The sequence below is a fragment of the Macaca nemestrina genome, chromosome 17 (genome assembly GCF_043159975.1).
Source record: "Macaca nemestrina isolate mMacNem1 chromosome 17, mMacNem.hap1, whole genome shotgun sequence".
In the NCBI taxonomy this organism is placed as follows: domain Eukaryota; kingdom Metazoa; phylum Chordata; class Mammalia; order Primates; family Cercopithecidae; genus Macaca; species Macaca nemestrina.
In genome coordinates, this window is record NC_092141.1 from 62,417,842 (window position 1) to 62,439,752 (window position 21,911).

At 41.4% G+C, this 21,911-nt stretch overlaps 1 protein-coding gene across 5 annotated transcripts in view; it reads right to left on the bottom strand.

Annotated features, from left to right (window-relative positions):
- Window positions 1-4,526: 4,526 nt before the first annotated feature.
- The window catches only part of LOC105472267 (F-box protein 47), a 33,935-nt gene continuing 16,550 nt past the window's right edge, over window positions 4,527-21,911 (bottom strand). For all 5 annotated transcript variants that reach the window (XM_071083054.1, XM_071083056.1, XM_071083053.1 and 2 more), the window contains 6 exons: window positions 21,180-21,288; window positions 15,459-15,635; window positions 14,080-14,226; window positions 13,295-13,437; window positions 9,360-9,519; window positions 4,527-7,748 (listed from right to left, as the gene is read on the bottom strand). In XM_071083054.1, the coding sequence (XP_070939155.1) occupies window positions 7,633-7,748; window positions 9,360-9,519; window positions 13,295-13,437; window positions 14,080-14,226; window positions 15,459-15,635; window positions 21,180-21,288 (852 nt within the window). In that variant the 3' untranslated portion in view covers window positions 4,527-7,632. The remainder of the gene's footprint in view (window positions 7,749-9,359; window positions 9,520-13,294; window positions 13,438-14,079; window positions 14,227-15,458; window positions 15,636-21,179; window positions 21,289-21,911) is intronic.

Genomic DNA, 21,911 nt, shown 5'->3' on the forward strand with positions numbered 1-21,911 from the left:
TGTATGACTTTGTGCTTATATTTATGCAATAGTATGCTAGCTTTTAACAGGGTTTTACTGTATTATTTTGATAGTTGTTTAAATTTTACATTTAAACTATTTGTATTTTGGCATCCCAAAACATAATAAAACACTGAAAAAAGTTACTTCTGTAATATAAGGTTTTGTATAAATTTTATAAATCTGTGTCATAGGGTAATTTTGTCCAATAAAACGTCAATGAAATAAAAACCACTCTGAATAGATTACTTAGAAAAAATCAAGTGACAATGCTAAGAATCATTACACTAATACCTGCTTTCTTGATGAAAACGGGGTTTGTGGGGAAGAATGATGTATTTTATTTATTTTATTTTTGTTTTTTGAGACGGAGTTTCGCTCTTGTCACCCAGGCTGGAGTGCAATGGAATGATCTCGGCTCACTGCAATCTCTGCCTCCTGGGTTCAAGCGATTCTCCTGCCTCAGCCTTCTGAGTGGCTGGGACCACAGGCATGCACCCCCATGCCTGGCTAATTTTTGTATTTTTTAAAGTAGAGATGGGTTTTCATCATGTTGGCCAGGTTGGTCTGGAACTCCTGACCTCAAGTTATCTGCCTGCCTCAGTCTCCCAAAGTGCTGGGATTACAGGTGTGAGCCACCATGCCTGGCCAAAATGTCATTTTGATTTTAAATTACTCAAAAATAATGGGACTTTTCCTTAGTAAGGCATCAAAGCACAACTGAAGTGGAAAATTGTCTTTGTAAATTATATGCTTTGGCTTTATCAAACTATAAATATTTTCAAAGTCTAGAGTATCCTCTTTTTTTTTTTTTTTTTTTTTTTTGAGACGGAGTCTCGCTCTGTCGCCCAGGCTGGAGTGCACTGGCCAGATCTCCGCTCACTGCAAGCTCCGCCTCCCGGGTTCGCGCAATTCTCCTGCCTCAGCCTCCCGAGCAGCTGGGACTACAGGCGCCCGCCACCTCGCCTGGCTAGTTTTTTTGTATTTTTAGTAGAGACGGGGTTTCACCGTGTTAGCCAGGATGGTCTCGATCTCCTGACCTCGTGATCCGCCCGTCTTGGCCTCCCAAAGTGCTGGGATTACAGGCTTGAGCCACCGCGCCCGGCCTAAAGTATCCTCTTCTAAGTCAGTTTTGCACCCATCTATTTTTTTTTTTTTTTTTTTTTTTTTTTTGAGACGGAGTCTCGCTCTGTCACCCAGGCTGGAGTGCAGTGGCCGGATCTCAGCTCACTGCAAGCTCCGCCTCCCGGGTTCACGCCATTCTCCTGCCTCCGCCTCCCGAGTAGCTGGGACTACAGGCGTCCGCCACCTCGGCCGGCTAGTTTTTTGTATTTTTTAGTAGAGACGGGGTTTCACCGTGTTAACCAGGATGGTCTCGATCTCCTGACCTCGTGATCCGCCCGTCTCGGCCTCCCAAAGTGCTAGGATTACAGGCTTGAGCCACCGCGCCCGGCCTGCACCCATCTATTTTAAACAAAAATAAAACCAAAGTCATATATTAAGAGGGGAACAGAAAAAACCATTGACACAACGCCCATTATAAAATCAATCACACTAAGGCAGATACATTTAGAAATGTTTAAGAACATCTTTGTACTTAAAATTTAAACTGTGAGACTGCCAGGCACGGTGGTGGCTCTCGTCTGTAATCCCAGCACTTTGGAAGGCTGAGGCAGGTAGGTCACTTGAGGTCAGGAATTGGAGACCAGACTGGCCAACATGGTGAAACCCCATCTCTACTGAAAATACAAAATTAGCTGGGCGAGGTGGCACATGCATGTAATCCCAGCTACTCAGGAGGCTGAGGCAGGAGCATCACTTGAACCCGGAAGGTGGAGGTTGCAGTGGGCCGAGATTGCACCACTGCACTCCAGCCTGGGCGACAGAGTGAGATTCTGTCTCAAAACAAAAAACAAAAAACTGGTCGGGCGTGCTGTAATCCCAGCACTGTGGGAGGCTGAAACGGGCGGATCACGAGGTCAGGAGATCGCGACCATCCTGGCTAACACGTGAAACCCCATCTCTACTAAAAGATACAAAAAACTAGCCAGGCGAGGTGGCGGGCACCTGTAGTCCCAGCTACACGGGAGGCTGAGGCAGGAGAATGGTGTAAACCTGGGAAGCGGAGCTTGCAGTGAACTGAGATCCGGTCACTGCACTCCAGCCTGGGTGACAGAGCAAGACTCCGTCTCAAAAAAAAAAAACCAAAAAACAAAAAGACAAAAACAAAAAACAAAAAACAGGCTGGGTGCGGTGGCTCATGCCTGTAATCCCAGCACTTTGGGAGGCCAAGGTGGGCAGATCACGAAGTCAGGAGTTCGAGACCAGCCTGGCCAACATGGTGAAACCCCGTCTTTACTAAAAATACAAAAAAAAAAAAAAAAAAAGTTGGGCATTGTGGCACATGCCTGTAATCCCAGCTGCTCAGGAGGCTGAGGCAGGAGAATTGCTCGAACCCAGGAAGCCGAGGTTGCAGTGAGCCAAGATCACACCATTGCACTCCAGCCAGGGCGACAGAGCAAGACTATGCCTCGAAAAAACAAACAAAAAACAAACAAACAAAACAAAAAACAAAAAAACACTGTAAGAGGCCGGGCACTGTGCTTCATGCCTGTAATGCCAGCACTTTGGATGGCTGAGGGAAGCAGATCACCTGAGGTCAGGAGTTTGAGACCGGCCTTTCCAACAAAGTGAAACCCCAGCTCTACTAAAAATACAAAAATTAGCCAGGCGTGGTAGTGTGTGCCTGTGGTCCCAGCTTCCCAGGAGGCTGAGGCAGGAGAATCGCTTAAACCTGGGAGGCAGAGGTTTCAGTGTGACAAGATCGCACTACTGTACTCCAGCCTGGGTGACAGAATCTGTCTCAAAAAAATACTGTAAGATCTTATAGTCATGGGAAATTGCAGGTAATCCACAATATTTAATTACATATATTATTTTTTGAAACTGGTATTAAGCTATGATAATTACAGCATTTCTAGTTTAGCAGTAATTGGAATATTCATTGCTTATGGATTTAATCACTGAATTAAATAGCGGAACAGTGCAGAATACTGTTCTATAGATTACTGTTTATGAGTTATTGCTAGTAAATGAAATTATTTAATTTTATGTTAATATTAAGTGTAAGTATACACATACATAAATATACACCTAATTACAATATTAATTTATATTAAGACATTTCATTTTTTTGATCATGGTAGAGCTATAATTAACAGCTTAAATGAAGATAAGTTCCCCCACAAAAAACTCAATAACTTGCATAATGACAAACTCTGAACAAGTTGGAATGTTTTCAATTTTAACATAGTTTTATTAATATAGTAAATAAACAAAATTTAGCAAATATATTTAGTATCAAAGAAATTTTACCATAAATACAATACTTCTGAAATAGCAATGCATATTTTCCAGTTATATGTACCTTTAAGAAAGCAGTGATCTCAGAATGTCTACAAGTATTACTATTATTATTTTAAGAGTCTTTCAAAGGGCAAATCATTGGGGTTTGTAGGGTTCTTTTTTCAGTCTCTAGTTATTTGAGGAATTTTCTGGAGTTATATTTTTCTTCTTTTTTTTTTTCAATCTTGCCCTTCAATGGAATATATTTGTTTTCTCGATGAAAAGAATGCAATCTTAGTCCTTTGGAAATTTTTTCTTTTTTAACCTGGAGAAGACTGTTCAATGCAGCTTTCAGGTCACCTTTCCTAGCTTAGTAATGCTTCAAAAACCAAGAAGCATATGTCCATATCCTGATTTCTTACAGGTTTCACAGTTACCTGCTGGTGGAAGTGCTACAGAAGTCACATTGTTAGTAAGATATCCAATAACCAAAGAGGCTTTTGTAATAGCCTTACTTTTACCTTTCACAATATTTATTGACATAAAAATCTTTAATCATACAATTGAGTACTATTTGCATAAAGAGATTAGTAATAATCACAAAGAGGTTAGTATTTGTTATTCATTGACATAAGATGGTATTTCCAGCTGCACCTTCTGTTGGGTATCTCATAATTGGCATGAGAAGGAATCCTCCAAAAAGTGTTAAAGTTTCATAGTTTCACAAGGTACAGAGAGTTTATCACAAGTTGTACATTTTCAATTAGTTTCTCAGGAAGGTAGCATCATTAGTTTGTTAGTACTATTATGGTGCATGGTGTGTGTAGAAACAATAATAAAGATAAAGATAATAATGTGTTATTGAACTTGCCTTCTACAGGGAGTAAAAAATCATTCTACAAATCAAAGTCAAAGGAGGCTGAGGAAATCATTACAAAAAGGAAAAAAGGAGCTGGGCGCCGAGGTCTGCTAATTTAGGCCAATCTTTTTTTTTTTTTTTTTGAGTCAGAGTCTCGCTCCATCGCTCAGGCTGGAGTGCAATGGCGTGATTTTGGCTCACTGCAACCTCTGCCTCCCGGGTTCAAGCAATTCTCCTGCCTCAGCCTCTCAAGTAGCTGGGATTACAGGCGCCCGCCACCACGCCTGGCTAATTTTTGTATTTTTAGTGGAAACAGGGTTTCACCACACTGGCTAGGCTGGTCTCTTGGCCAGGCTTGTCTCGAACTCCTGACCTTGTGATCTGCCCGCCTTGGCCTCCCAAAGTGCTGGGATCGTGAGTCACCATGCCCAGCAGCCAATCTTCTACTTTAAAAAACAGTACAGGCTAAATTATCTGACTTGTTAGTACTTTACATAGTTATGTTGTTATGACTGTTCCAGAGTTAGCTAGAAATTGACAGTCTCCTAACATTTTTTAAACTATTCATATTCCAAATTCTCTTTTTTTTGTGACAATATGACTGCCTATATCATCACTTAAACATTGATAGTAATGGTAAGAAAAACATATGCTTTTAAAAGTTAATTTCCCCTTTAAAATTTGACATTACACTTCCTCATGACAAAGGTATTCAGCAAAAAAGAATGGACCACCGAATTGAAAAAACTGCAAATTTGGTCATAAATGTTATTTATATTTTTTAACAATTGAGTGGACAATTTGTCAGCTTGCTTTTTATTGGTGGCAGAATGACACAGTTTATTTCCTGCACCCAAAGAATGAATCAAACTTTTTATGTTCCAAATTTTTGGTAAGGATGATATAATAATCTCACAATTATTAAGAATAATGAAATAAATAATGTGAGAGTTTTTTTAAATTACAGCAGCAGTCATGTCAGTTCAAGTGTATAAAGAAGATTCAAAACCCAGACCAAATATGTTTTACATGCTTCTTTTGTAAACTTGCTAAAAACAATTGCTGTGGAGACTGGGATCATTCAAGGAATTCAAGGAAACTTTACAATGCAAAATTTCTTTCTCTAAGGAAATGAAATCTAGAATCCATTTACTAAAATATTAAAAATATTCACTATTGCCGGGCATGGTGACTTACACCTGTAATCCTAGCACTTTGGGAGGCTGAGGCGGGTGGATAACCTGAGGTCAGGAGTTTGAAATCAGCCTGGCCAACATGGCAAAACCCTGTCTCTACTAATGATACAAAAAAATTAGCCAGGTATAGTGGCACACGCCTGTAAGTCCCAGCTACTGGGGAGGCTGAGGCAGGAGAATCACTTGAAGCAGAGAGGCGAAAGTTGCAGTGAGCCAAGATTACACCACTGCACTCCAGCCTGGGCAGCACAGTGAGACTCAGTCTCAAAAAAAAAAAAAAAAAAAATTCACTATCTATATTTAAATATTTCACTTTTTTTTTTCCTTATTTTTTCTTTCCCTCACAGGTAGTTGAAGAGGTATGTTCTTAACTTGGAATAACCAATGTTTTGATAAATCTATGCTTTGCAAGCATGTATAGGAAGAAAGAGAGGGGAAAATGAAAAATCTAAGGTATTATTTTATACTCTGATATCTGCCAACTTTTAATCTTTATAATTGAATTCCATTTATAATTCACTGAGGGTGAATTCTTAAATTGAGAAGAAAATGAAACCAGGATAAAAGCAAGAACTTTGTTTTTGCATAAATATGCTAATGAAAAACTGGAGAAAAAAATTCCGGCCACCAATGGAATTACAGTTGGAAAACCCATCTAAGAAAGACAGTTAAACTTCTCACCCTCCAGAGATGAAGGTTAAGTGCCTTTACTACTGAAATATAATAAAATCCTGTTTTCACAATTTGTATTTTCTCCACAATTTTCACTCTTCCTCAGTCCTATTCATCTCTCACTGAGACCCTCTTACCAAACATTTGAGAATTTCCTACACTTTACACCCTACTTCTGCAGATACTTTCCATATCCTCTAGTGTTTCTTCCCTTCATCAGCTCCAAAGGTGAATTAAATCAAGAGCGTGGGTAAAGAAAGCCAGCCTCTGAGAAGTCCAGGTGGAAGCAATGTGTCTTCAGAAGTAAAGTGCTCAAACCCAAGGAGAAAAAAATGGGATGGGAGATCCAGGAGGACCCCAGCATTATTTCAGCCCTGTCAAGTACTATTATTATCTACTTTAATAGTAAAAGTAAAAGCAGTAGTGGCAGATGCTAGTCAGGCTGAAATAGTCCTGCAGCTTCTTGGAATCTATATACTTGAGTGAAAAGAACCGAACCCTACTCTCTCATGGGCTGCTGCTGTAAACCACCCATACTTTTACTTTCCTTCGTCAAATCTCGTTTGTTTTGTTTTGTTTCTTTTTTTTTAGAAACAGGGTCTCACTGTGTCACCAGGCTGAAGTGCAATGGTGCAATCATAACTCACTGTAGCCTTCAACTCCTGGACTCAAGGGATCCTCCTGCCTCAGCCTCCAAAATTTCTGGGATTACAGGCTTGAGCCACTGCACCCAGCCAAATCTCACTTTTTAAGAGAGGGAGAAAAGCTTTAGGAAGAAGTAAAAACTATTTGTAAAGATTATTCCGGCAGCAGAATAGCTATTTTCTTTCATTTTGTTTTTCTCTTATTTGCTACATTTTATTTGAATCCCTAGTAAAAGATTTGATTGTATTGAGACAATATACACCTTCCTGTATGTATAGACCTTTTGTATGATTATCTTAAAGAAGGAAATATATGTCTGTCTCTCTCTCTCTCTATATATATATACACACACACACACAGACATATACATATACTTTTTTATCTGTTAGTTCATGTAAAACATGAACAAAATATAATGTTCTTTGTAAGCATATGCCAAGAAGGTAGTAAAAACTGTGATTTGTATTCTACACATTCCAAAACACCATATTGCAAATCTTCACAAAACATTCTGGGCTATGTCTATACAACTTAAACAAAGTGAACACACATACTATTTAGTGAATTTGGGTCTAACTATAAAATGGAATTTTCTCTTGCTTCAAAAATCCACACATACAGGTTGGCTGGTCCCAGAACAGCTAACATTCTATTTTGGTTTGGTGTTAGGTTGACTAAAACCTGGAGAGGCAGAGCTTGTTTTCCAGAGAAATCTCAGTTCATTCTTGAGTTTGCCTGTTATTTTTATATTAATAACGATGTAAGTAGTTGCTTCTAAAATTCTATCCAGCTTTTGAATTCTTAGGTTACTTAGATGATAAAAAGTCCCATGGATGCTATTTTTTGAGTGAAAAAGTACCACTCCTCTAATCATTAGTTCAGTGAGGTTCTCTAAAGGCAAGGTTTTCTGAGGATTTAGGCAGACAGAGAAGTATTCATGGTCAAATACAGGACCTCTTTATGGAAGTTAGCCTGAGCATGTACAAGATGGAACAAATTCAGAAAGCTTCTGTCATCTTCATCACGGTCTCCTATATGCCATACATAGTAGGGAAAATAAAATGACAGTTAAAATTTTAAGTATATAATTTATTTTATTAATTAATATATTTTTTGAGATGGAGTCTCCCTGTGTTGCTGAGGCGGGAGTGCAGTGGTGCCATCTCGGCTCACTGCAACCTCTGCCTCCTGGGTTCAAGCGATTCTTCTGCCTCGGCCTTCCAAGTAGCTAGGATTACAGGCATGCACCACTACACCTGGCTAATTTTTCTATTTTTAGTAGAGATGATGTCTCTCCATGTTGGTCAGGTTGGTCTCAAACTTCTGACCTCAGGTGATCCGCCCACCTTGTAAGTATATAATTTATTTGAAACTTAAGATGTTCTAATTTTCCCTAGTAATACTTATTTATTTATTATTTTTTTGAGACAGAGTCTCCCTGTGTCACCCAGGCTGAAGTGCAGTGGTGCGATCTCGGCTCACTGCAAGCTCCGTCTCCCAGGTTCAAGCGATTCTCCTACCTCAGCCTCCCGAGTAGCTGGGACTACAGGCACCCACCACCACGCCCAGCTAATTTTTTTGTATTTTTAGTAGAGACGGGGTTTCACCATGTTAGTCAGGATAGTCTGGATCTCCTGACCTCGCGATCCGCCCGCCTTGGCCTCCCAAAGTGCTGGGATTACAGGCGTGAGCCACCGCGCCTGGCCTTCCCTAGTAATATTTAAACAGAAGGCTTTTTGTTAGTGACTTTACTAAGTCAGGTTAACTACTGAAATCAAGGAATTATATAAGAAAAGTAGATTAGAAGTCAGAAGAAAAGGATGCTCATCCATGCTTTATTGCTTCTAACTTTGAGACCTTGGTAAGTCAGGTAACTTCTTTTTTTTTTTTTTTTTTTTTTTTTGAGACGGAGTCTTGCTCTGTCACCCGGGATGGAGTGCAGTGGCCGGATCTCAGCTCACTGCAAGCTCCGCCTCCCGGGTTCACGCCATTCTCCTGCCTCAGCCTCCCGAGTAGCTGGGACTACAGGCGCCCGCCACCTCGCCCGGCTAGTTTTTTGTATTTTTTTAGTAGAGACGGGGTTTCACTGTGTTAGCCAGGATGGTCTCGATCTCCTGACCTTGTGATCCGCCCGCCTCGGCCTCCCAAAGTGCTGGGATTACAGGCTTGAGCCACCGCGCCCGGCCCCGTCAGGTAACTTCTTTAAGCCTTAGTTTTCTCATGTAAAATAGAGTTAATTATCATGTTGGTTACTTAATAAAGCTGTAAAATAATATTTACAAATATATTTTTATGCTAGTGACAGTTGGTAAGTGAGCAAGTTAAATTTTTTTGCTGTGCAAAATTGAAAGTGGTTCCTTTCAGAGCAGACTCTTCAACTTTATATTCTCCATTAAAACCAATACTAGATTTTTAAAGTGATGAAAGCCAGGAACTAAATATATTGCAAGGAAAAACAAACAAACAAACAAACAAGAAGTCTGCTCCATTTATTGTTAATTTTTTTTTTAAAGTCAACATAGAAATAGCTTTTTTTTTTTTTTTTTGTATTCTTGGACTGTTAGAGAAAAATATCTCCGTTTTAGGTGGAAACTAGAGCGCATTTTTATGCACACCTGTGCACCAAGTACATTCCTACTCACCAGACATAATTGATTGCAGCATTTCCATTATAACACATGCAAATGCATTTGCCACATTCTGCAGGAAGTTATTTCTTTCCACTGGAGTGCTAAAGACTTTGCAGACTTTTTGCATCATTTTAACTGTCCAATCCATGCAGTATAGTTCTTTCTCACACACCTGATTTAGACATATAAAGCATTGTAAACCTTCATGTGAAGAAAGCTATAGAATTTTATAGTTCTTTCTCACACACCTGATTTAGACATATAAAGCATTGTAAACCTTCATGTGAAGAAAGCTATAGAATTTGAAAATGGTGAACAATGATGAACAATGATAGTTTGTGATTTTACATAATTTATGATACCTGACGCCATACTGAGTCTATACATGGGAAATGCCCTTGTAACTAATACTATTTTGCTTTCAAATGGTACGATTTTAATGGGAAAAAAGTATGAAGTAAATACAAGCCTAATTTAAGATTATCATAGAATATTATTTACTAATGCAATACCTAATATTGAAAACAGGCCAGGCACGGTGGCTCATGCCTGTAATCCCAGCACTTTGGGAGGCCGAGGTGCGCAGATCACCTGAGGTCAGGAGTTCGAGACCAGCCTGGCCAACATGGTGAAACCCTGTCTCTATTAAAATACAAAAATTAGCCAGGCGTGGTGGCGGGCGCCTATAATCCCACCTACTCAGGAGGCTGAGGCAGGATAATCACTTGAACTCAGGAGGCAGAGGTTGCAGTGAGCGGAGATCACACTGCTGCACTCCAGCCTGGGGGACAGAGCCAGACTCCGTCACACACACACACACAAAATAAATATATATAATATATATAAAACAAATATATATGTATATAAAACAGTTACTGAACATAGAAAAAAAGAATTCTGCTCATTTACTCATTCAATAAACATTTATTGAGCACCTGTCAGGAGCTGAAGATGCAATGAGAAACCATAAAGACATGGCTCTATTTTCAAGAAGTTCAATGAGGATGACAGACAAATGGGCAATTTCAATAAGCAAGAGAATTGTATGGTATTGTCGACTTTCCATCTTGAGAATTTTAGGGAATAAATTTCTTCATTATTGAAAAAATAAATATTTAAAGTAAATATTACATGTTCCTGCTAAAATTGACTGAAAAGTAAAAAGTTTCTTTACTAACATCCTTAATTGCCAATTTAACTCACATAGCCAAATAATGCACATTATTAAAATAAACTGTGTAGTAATGTAACTAAATAATAGCACTGTGATAGGAAAGATCTATTGACTATTATGTGTAAAATACTGTACTAGGAACTATGAAAGAAATAAGTGACAAAGCACTGGATTTCAAAGAGCTTGCAGTCTATTTTGGGAGATGACCTACCCCACACATACAGTGGCTTAAGCACACTAATAGTAAATGAAGATAGAGAAGACAAATCAGAGGCAATTCAGAGAACTTTAATGATCAGAATTGACATGTTAATAAGAGAAGGCTTTCTAGAGAAGGCTTCCCCACCCCTAGTGATTTTCTCTCCATTACATTTGCTATAGTGCTGCCAAAACGATCTGCCAAAAACACAAAGCCAATTATGTCTCTCTCTTTCATAGAACTTGTCAGTAGCTCCCTATTAGAAAATGGATTGAAGCTCCACAGAATGGCCCACAAAACCCTTCCTTACCTAGCCTCTCCCTTCACGTCTAATCTCACCTCCTTCTACTCTTCTGCAGATTTTACCCTTCAGAAATCATACTCAGCTGCTTACAGTGTTCTGAATACAGTCACATGATCCCATTTTTCTTCTGCCTTGAATAACCTGCTGCCACCCTCTATCTGCCTGGTGAACTCCTACTTATTCATTTACTTATTTATTTTTTAGAGACAGGGTCTCCCTCTGCTATGCAAACTGAAGTACAGTGGTGTGATCATAGCTCACTGCAGCTTCAAACTCCTGGGCTCAAGTGATCCTCCCGCCTCAGCCTTCTGAGTAGCTAGGACAATAGGCACACACCACCACACCCAGCTAGTTTTATTTTATGTTTTGTAGAATTGAGGCTTTCCCTATATTGCCCAGGATGGTCTGGAACTCCTGGCCTCAAGTGATCCTCTGGGCTCAGCCTCCCAAAAAGTTGGGATTATAGACATGAACCACTGCACTCAGCCTTTTACTTATTTTTTGAGATGGGATCTCATTCTGTTGCCCAGGGTAGAGTACAGTGGTGCTATCTTGGCTCACCACAGCCTTGACCACCCAGACTCAAGTGATCTTCACACTTCAGCTCCTGAGTAGCTGAGCTCACAGGCACGCATGCCACAACTCCTGGCTAATTTTTTAAATTTTTAAATTTTTTTATTATTTATTATTTTTGAGACAGCATCTCACTCTGTCACCCAGGCTGGAGTGCAATGGCATGATCTGCTTACTGCAACCTTCGCCTCCCGGGCTCAAGTGATTCTCCTGCCTCAGCCTCCCGAGTAGCTGGGATTACAGGTACCCGCCACCACACCTGGCTAATTTTTGTTCTTTTAGTAGAGTCGGCGTTTCACCACATTGGCCAGGCTGGTTTCGAACTCCTGACCTCAGGTGATCGGCCTGCCTCAGTCTCCCAAAGTGCTGGGAATACAGGCATGAGCCATCATGCCTGGCCATTTTAAAAAAATTTTTACTGTAGAGACAGGGTTTTGCTGTGTTTTCCAGGCTGCTCTCGAACTCCTGGGCTCAAGAATCTCATAATTTATGGCCCATAGTAAGCACTCAATACAAATTTGTGTTAAATAAATATTAAATAAATATAATATTTTATATATATGTATGCACGTGTGTGTGTGTGTGTGTGTGTGTGTGTGTGTGTGTGTGTGTTGAGAAGGGAGAGGGTCTCGTTCTGTTGCCCAGACTGGAGTACAGTGGCACAATCTTGGTTCACTGTAACCTTAAACCCCCAGGCTCAATCAATCCTCCCACCTCAGCCTCCTGAGTAGCTGGGACCAGAGATGTTGCCAAAATACCCAGCTAATTTTTGTATTTTTTGGAGAGATGGGTTTCGACATGTTGCCCAGGCTAGTCTCGAACTCCTGGGCTCAAGTGATCCTTCCGTCTCAGCCTCTCAAAGTGCTGGGTTTAGAGGTGTGAGCCATCCTGCCCAGCCTAAATATATTTTCAAGACTTTTTATTTTGAAACATTTTGACTATACAAAATCAGAGAGAATAATATAATAAACTCCCAGTATTCATTTCCCAGTTTCAACAATTATCAATCTTATTTCAACTCTATCTCCATTTACTCCCAAGTCCTCTACCCAACCCACCCCCACAGTGATTATTTTGAAGTAAATCAAATGGGATACTTTTCTTAAAATGGATTTTTTTAAAAAAGAATATAACTTAACAGAACTGTATAACGAAAATCCAGACTTGAAGTGGGGAGAGATTAATAGAAGGGATGATTCCAAATATTATAGTTCATGACATGTTTTAATATTGGGCCAGGTGCGGTGGCTCACGCCTGTAATCCCAGCACTTTGGGAGGCCGAGGCGGGTAGATCACAAGGTCAGGAGTTCAAGACCAGCCTGGCCAGCATAGTGAAGCCCCGTCTCTACTAAAAATACAAAAATTAGCCAGGCATAGTGGCGCACGCCTCTAGTCCCAGCTACTCAGGAGGCTGAGGCAGGAAAATTGCTTGAACACGGGAGGCGGAAGTTGCGGTGAGCTGAGACTGCACCACTGCACTCCAGCCTGGGCAAAAGAGTGAGACTCTGTCTCAAAAAACAAAATAAAACAAAACAAATGTTTTAATATTTTGAAAAAGAAACATTAAAAATATATACTTCAATACTCATTTTTACGAAATGTTTTTTGTCCACGTTTCAGTTCCTTAAGGGCAGCTCCCTGGTAGGTCAATTGTAGTGTTAAACAACTTGCTAGAGAAAAACTTATTTTTGCTTACCAAAGCTAAAAAGACTATGAGCCTTGCCAGTTCAATGGTCCGTCCATTCACAGCTTTACTAGCCATGAAAGTGAAACAGATGTTGTTTCCACTTAGCATTAGGAGACGTGCATTATTCTCTAGAAGCCACTCACGGGGAACCACTTTTATTAGAGGAAGAACAATTATTTAATGAGAAATCACACAACAGCTATAGTAAATACCATTAAGTACATGCAATATTTTATCACTTTATTGGAAATACAATTAGTGCCGAGGGAAATGCTAAAAAAAAAATGCTCTAGTTTACCAATTATGGCATTCAGTTAGAGACAGGTTATTGCCATGTCATGGAGACTCTTACAAATATACTAATAATATAATCAAAGCAATTCTCCTACACATAGGTCAGCAGGCAAAGTGCTGTGCAAGGAAAGCATCCTTGTAAACTTTAGAATCTTAAAGGATTATGCAGGAATAGGAATAATTGTTTCACCTCTCCTTTACTTGCAGAAGAGGGCTTCTTACGGAACCTAGGAGGGTGTTTCTGAGAATTTACAACATGGGAGTAAGTGAGCTAATTAAACGAAGAGGTTTTCAAATAATAATAATAATAAATGTTTATTTATAAAATTGACAAGCAAAGGAAAGTTCATTATATGCATTCTTTTCAAACATAATGCCAAACTCTTTAAATATTTTAGAGCATTCAGTGTTTCCAACAGACACATCATTTGTTACAATTTTATAACTGCATTTTAACAATAAACTTCTATTATTCTATGTTAGTAAATATATTTTTTTACCTGATAGTTCATCTACAAGACTGATAACATCATCTGCTGTCCACTCTTTAGTGCTAGCGTCATATAGTAGCTTAATGGCATCAGCCAAACCTCTCAGACTGAATTCATCTGTAGGTTCTTCTATCATTTTCTGCCAAACCACCTGTCCTGAATTGAAACAAAAACGAGGCTATGACAGAATAGTTGGCTTTGTGATAAAGACTTGTTCAAAAAGGAAAGTGAATTGCATAATGGAATCCCATTACTTATACAAGCTACTTTCATTTTAACTTTCATAACAAGAAGTCAATTCTGGTAATAGTATAGATTTGAACATCTCTGGCCAGGTGTGGTGGCTCATGCCTGTAATCCCAGTACTTTAGGAGGCCGAGGTGGGAGGATCACTTGAGGTCGGGAGTTCGAGACCAGCCTGGTCAATATTGTGAAACCCTGTCTCTACTAAAAGTACAAAAATTAGCTGGGCATGGTGGTACACGCCTGTAGTCCCAGCTACTCAGGAGGCTGAGGCACAAGAATCGCTTGAACCCGGGAGGCAGAAGTTGCAGTGAGTGGAGATTGGGCCACTGAACTCCAGCCTGGGTGACAGAGCAAGACTCTCAAAAAATATATATATATGTGTGTGTGTGTGTGTGTGTGTGTGTGTGTGTGTGTGTGTGTATGCTTCTTGGCCAGGCACAGAGGCTCATGCATGTAATTCTAGCACTTGGGGAGGCCAAGGTGGGACCCCAGGAGTTTGAGACCAACCTGGGTAACAAAGTGGGATTCTGCAGGAGATCGAGACCATCCTGGATAACACGGTGAAACCCCGTCTTTACTAAAAATACAAAAAATTGGCTGGGCGTGGTGGCTCACGCCTGTAATCCCAGCACTTTGGGAGGCCGAGGTGGGTGGATCACAAGGTCAGGAGATTGAGACCATTCTGGCTAACATGGTGAAACCCCATCTCTACTGAAAACACAAAAAATGAGTTAGGTGTGGTGGCGGGCACCTGTAGTCCCAGCTACTCGGGAGGCTGAGGCAGGAGAATGGTGGGAACCCAGGAAGCGGAGGTCACAGTGAGCCGAGATTGCGCCACTGCACTCCAGCCTGGGTGACAGAGCGAGACTCTGTCTCAAAACAAAAAACAAAAAAACAAAAAATTAGCTGGGCATGGTGGCGCGCACCTGCAGTCCCAGCTGCTTGGGAGGCTGAGACAGGAGAATTGCTTGAACTCGGGAGGTGGAGTTTGCAGTGAGCCGTGATTGTACCACTGTGTGCATGTGTGCGTGCACGCGTGCGCATGTGTGTGTATAATATATGCTTCTTAAATATATATATATGCTTCCTAAAGTAAAAATAATGAACCAGTTATGTTACACCCCTGAAAAATGGGTGCTCACCATCTTGAGGAGATATTGGCCCAAAGATGATATACAGTAATCTTGCCTGATTCACCATTGGCCATGGTTTTAATATCCGTGTCAACCAAAAAGCAGAATCACTTCGATGTGTCCAATGATCAAGGAGGACATTCCTACAGAAGAGTCTGATCCTTAACTCAAGTTTTCGGGCACTTCCTATGAAGACAAAAGAATTGTAAATCATTCTTTGTAGAAAGGCTGCTGTGCATATTGAATAGTGATCAAAGCAACTTATTAATCATTATGGTTAGTAATAGTAAACTAGGTTTCTAAACAGGAAGTAACCAAAAGATTATCTATTCTTTTTTTTTTTTTTTTTTTTTTTTGAGACGGAGTTTTGCTCTGCCGCCCAGGCTGGAGTGCAGTGGCCGGATCTCAGCTCACTGCAAGCTCCGCCTCCCAGGTTTACGCCATTCTCCTGCCTCAGCCTCCCGAGTAGCTGGGACTACAGGCGCCCGCCACTTCGCCCGGCTAGTTTTTTGTATTTTTTTAGTAGAGACAGGGTTTCACCGTGTTAGCCAGGATGGTCTTGATCTCCTGACCTCGTGATCCGCCCGTCTCGGCCTCCCAAAGTGCTGGGATTATAGGCTTGAGCCACTGCGCCCGGACGATTATCTATTCTTAAACTCCCCTAACTTCATAATTTGTCTATCTACTTACTCTTACCTTCCTGATTTATAATCAATATTTTGAATAATGGGTCAATCAATCAAAAGACATGCTTAAGCTTACCAGACTCTTGTACAATTTTGGATTTAAAAATAAATAAATGCAGAGAAAGGTCAAAGACATACATCATTAATATACTTTGTACTGAGTCACTTCATTTTCCTTTATGAAAATTTTATGACCAGGTGCGGTGACTCACGCCTGTAATGCCAGCACTTTGTGAAGCTGAGGTGGGAGGATCACCTGAGGTCAGGAGTTCAAAACCAGCCTGGTCAACATGGTGAAACCCTGTCTCTACTAAAAATACAAAAAATTAGCCAGGTGGCAGTGGTGGCACATGCCTGTGATCCCAGCTACTCAGGAGGCTGAGACAGGGAGAATCACTTGAACCCGGGAGACAGAGGTGGTAGTGAGCTGAGATCTCACCACTGCACTCCAGCCTGGGTGACAGGGCTAGACTTTGTCCCCAAAAAAAAGAAAATGTTATGTTGCTGTTGTTGATAGATATGGGGTCTTGCTCTGTTATCCAAGCTGGAGTTCAGTGGCATGATTGATCATAGCTCATTACAACCTTGAACTCCTGAGTTCAAGCAATCCTCCCACCTCAGCCTCCCTAGTAGCTGGGACCACAGGCTAATTTTTTGTAGTTACAGAGGTCTCACTATATTGCTCAGGCTGGTTTTGAACCCCTGGCCTCAAGAGACCTTTCCATCTTAGCCTCCCAAAGTGTTGAGATTACAAAGCATGAGTTACCACACTCAGCTACAAAAATTTTAGATTAACAGCTGGGCGCGGCGGCTCACACTTGTAATCCCACACTTTGGGAGGCTGAGGCGGGTAGATCACGAGGTCAGGAGATTGAGATATCCTGGCTAACACGGTGAAACCCCATCTTTAGTAAAAATACAAAAAAGTTGGCTGGGTGTGGTGGCGGGCGCCTGTAGTCCCAGCTAGCCGGGAGGCTGAAGCAGGAGAATGGGTGTGAACCCAGCAGGCAGAGTTTGCAGGGAGCCGGGATCACACCACTGCACTCTAGCCTGGGCAACAGAGCCAGAATCCATCTCAAAAAATTTAGATTAACATAGGACTACTTGCCAGGCGCGGTGGCTCAAGCCTGTAATCCCAGCACTTTGGGAGGCCGAGACGGGCGGATCACGAGGTCAGGAGATCGAGACCATCCTGGCTAACACGGTGAAACCCCGTCTCTACTAAAAAATACAAAAAAAAAACTAGCCGGGCGAGGTGGCGGGCGCCTGTAGTCCCGGCTACTCGGGAGGCTGAGGCAGGAGAATGGCGGGAACCCCGGAGGCGGAGCTTGCAGTGAGCTGAGATCCGGCCACAGCACTCCAACCTGGGTGACAGAGCGAGACTCCGTCTCAAAAAAAAAAAAAAAAAAAAAAAAAAAAAAAAATACCATAGGACTACTTTTTCAAAAGCTTTATTGAGATATAAATCACATACCATACAATTTACCCATTTAAAGTTTGCAATTCAATGGATTTTAGTTTACTCACAGTTATGTGCAGCCATCATCATAGTCAATTTTAGAACATTTTCATCACTTCAAAAAGACATGCTGTTCTTTTTGCTATCATCTTGTTATCTCTCTGTCCTTTACCACCCCCAGCCCTAAGCAACCAATGCTCTACTTTCCATCTCCATGGATTTCCCTATTCTGGATTTTTTTCTTTTTCTCTTTTTTTTTTTTGAGACAGAGTCTTGCTCGTCACCCAGGCTGGAGTGCAGTGGTGCGATCTCGGCTCACTGCAACCTCTGTCTCCCGGGTTCAAGCGATGCTCCTGTCTCAGCCTCCTGAGTAGCTGGGATCACAGGCGCTTGTCACCACGCCTGGCTACATTTTTTGTATTTTTAGTAGACATGGGGTTTTGCCATGTTGGCCAGGCTGGTGTCGAACTCTTGACCTTAGGTGATCCACCTGCCTCGGCCTCCCAAGGTGCTGGGATGACAGGTGTGAGCCACCACACCTGGCCCCTATTCTGGATTTTTTTATGAATGAAATCATATAGTATGTGGCATTTTGTGACTGGCTTATTTCACCTAATACAGTGTTTTTAAGGTTCATCCATATTGTAGCATGTATCAGCACTTCATTCATTTTTTTTTTCCTTCAACTTTTATTTTAAGTTCAGGGGTACATGTGCAAGATATGCAGGTTACACAGGCAAATGTGTACCATGGTAGTTTGCTGCACAGATCATTCCATCACCCAGATATTTATTTATTTATTTTTATTATACTTTAAGTTTTGGGATACATGGGCAGAACGTGCAGGTTTGTTACATAGGTATGTGCCATGGTGGTTTGTGCCATGGTGGTTTGCTGCACCTATCAACCCGTCATCTACATTAGGTATTTCTCCTAATATTATCCCTCCCCTTGCCCCCATCCCTCCATCACCTAGATATTAAGTTCAGCATCCATTAGCTATTCTTCCTGATGTTCTCCCTCCCCCAACCCCCACAGCACTTCATTCTTTTTAATGGCCAAATACTATTCTATGGTATGGATGTACTACTACATTTTGTTTATCTATTGACCCATTGATGGACATCTGAGATGTTTCCATCTTTTGGCTGCTATGAATAATGCTGCTATTAACATTCATGTAGGCCAGGCATGGTGGCTCATGCCTGTAATCCCAGCACTTTGGGAGGCTGAGACAGGCCCACTTGAGCCCAGGAGTTTGAGACCAGGCTGGACAACATGGTGAAATCCCATCTCTATAAAAAATACCAAAAAAATTAGCTGGGCATAGTGGTATGTGCCTGTAGTCCCAGCTACTCTGGAGGCTGAGGTTGGAGGATTGCTTGAGCCCAGGAAGTGGAGGTTGCAGTGAGCTGAGATCGTACCTGTGCACTTCAGCCTGGGTGATAGAGCCAGACCCTGTCTCAAAACAAAACAAAACAATAACAACAAAACCATTCATGCACACGTTTCTTGGTGGACATATGTTTTCATTTATCCTGGGGCTATATACCTAGAAGTGAAATTGATGTATCATATAACTCTATGTTTAATCATTTGAGAAACTGTCAGACTATTTTGCAAAGTGACTGCACCATTTTACATTCCCGCCAGCAATATGAGGATTGTTGTCACATTCTCACTAACACTTATTATCTAAATCGAACTTTCTGATTCTAGCCATCCTAATGGAATGTGAAATGGTATATACTATTTCTCTGCTTTTCTGAGACAGTGTCTCATTCTATTGCCCATGCTAGAATGCTGTAGAGCAGTCATGGCTCACTGCAGCCTCAACCTTCAGGGGCTCAAGTGATCCTCCCACTTCAGCCTCCTGAGTAGCTGGGATTACAGGTGTGAGTCACCTTGCCCAGCCTATCACTGTTTTCTTTCGACAGCTTTATTGAAATATAATTTATATACCATACAATTCAACCATTTAAAGTGTGCAATTCAATGGTTTATAGTATATTATCAATTTTTTTATATTGTAAAATATAAATCACATAAAATTTGCCATTCTAACCATTTGTAAGTATGCAATTCAGTGGCATCATTTATATTTACACTGTTGTTCAACCACCACACTGTCTATTTCCAAAAGTTTTTCATCACCTCAAACACAAACTCTGTAACTATTAAGCAATAACTCCCCACTCTCCCCTGCCCTCAGCTCCTGGTAACCTCAAATCTACTTTCTGTCTCTATGAATTTGCCTGTTCTAGGTATCTCATGTAAGTAGAACCATACAATATTTGTCCTTGTGTTCCTGGCTTCTCTCACTTAGTATAATGTTTTCAAGGTTCACCCATGTTGCAACATATACCACATTTTGTTTATCCATTCACCTGTTTTGTTTTTTTTTCTGAGACGGAGGGCCTCCTCTGTCACCCAGGCTGGAGTGCAGTGACTGGATCATGCCTGCCTATTTCTTTTTTTTTTTGTAGAGATGGGGATCTCGCTATGTCCCCCATGTTGGTCTCTAACTCCTAGGCTCAAGTCATCTTCCCACCTTGGCCTCCTAAAGTGCTGAGATTATAAGCATGAGTCACTGCCCTCTGCCTGCCATGATTATTCATATACATGTCTCCTTCTGCACATTGTGGGAGTTTCTCAGAGTGAAACAGCTCGATATAAGGTTCTATAATTTAAAAATATGAAATATTTCTGGTATATAGAGAGGTTTACAGGATGCTATAATGAGCTCCTTTGTATCTACCAGCTGGCTTAACGAATAAAAGATCATCAATACAGTTGAAGCCCTCTTTCTCCAATCTCATACTGCTTTTCTACCTCACTGTCTTATTCAGTATTTATCATTCCCTTACATTTCTTTGTCCTTTTGCTATTATGTATGCCACAATTTATTTTTATTTTTATTTTTGAAAAGGGGTCTCTGTTGCCCAGGCTGGAGTGCAGCGGCTTGATCTTGGCTCAGTACAGCCTCAATCTAGTGGGCTCAAGCTATCCTCCCACCTCAGCCTCCTGAGTACCTGGGACTACAGGTACATGCCATCACGGCTGGCTAATTTTTTTTTATTTTTTGTAGAGACAAGATCTTGCTGTCTTGCCCAGTCTGGTCTTGAACTCCTGGCCTCAAGGGATCTTTCTGCCTCGGCTTCCCAAAATGTTGGGACTGCAGTTGTGAACCACGGCACCTGGCCCACTATTTATTTATTTATGGAGACAGGGTCTCACTCTGTTGCCCAGGCTGAGTGCAGTAGTGCGATCACAGCTCACTGCAGCCTCGACCTCCCAGGGTCAAGCGATCCTTTCACCTCAGCCTCCTGAGTAGCTGGGACCACAGGCACACACCACCATGCCCGAATAATTTTTTATTTTTTGTAGAGACAAGGTCTCACTATGTTGCCTAGGCTGCTCTTGAACTTCTGGACTCAAGTGATCCTCCGACTTTGGCTTCCCAAAGTGCTGGGATTTTAGGCATGAGCCACCACACCTGGCCAAAATTACTTTTAATTACATTTTTAAAACTCTCTTTTTTCTATTTTAATCTCTATAAATTATATGCAAATTGTAGTTTTTTACCTGGTTTGCTGCAGACAGCCATTTGCATCTTGCGGCAGAGATTAGTCAGTTCGCATAAGAAATTATAAACGCGATGGCACTCAAGTTCATCCCAACCTGCTGTTAAGGTCTGAGGAAAATAAAGAAAACATTGTGGATATTCAGACTATCAAGTCAAACCATAAGTCACACGAGGCGTGGTGGCTCACGCCTGTAATTCCAACACTTTGGGAGGCCAAGGTGGGCGGATCACCTGTGGTCAGGAGTTTGAGACCAGCCTGGACAACATAGTAAAACCTCGTCTCTACTAAAAGTACAAAAATTAGCCAGGCATGGTGGTGGGCATGTGTAATCCCAGTTACTTGGGAGGCTGAGTCAGAATTGCTTGAACCTGGGAGGCGGAGCTTGCAGTGAGCCGAGATCATGCCATTGCACTCCAGCCTGGGTGACAAGAGCAAAGCTCTGTCACAAAAACAAACAAACAAAACAGGCCAGGCGCGGTGGCTCACACTTGTAATCCCAGTACTTTGGGAGGCCAACGTGGCAGATCATGAGGTCAGGAGATTGAGACCATCCTGGCTAACACGGTGAAACCCTGTCCCTACTAAAAATACAAAAAATTAGCTGGGCATGGTGGCACACACCTGTAGTCCCAGCTACCTGGGAGGCTGAGACAGGAGAATCACTTGTTCCCAGAGATGGAGATTGCAGTGAGCCGAGATCACACCACTGCACTCCAACCTGGGCAACACA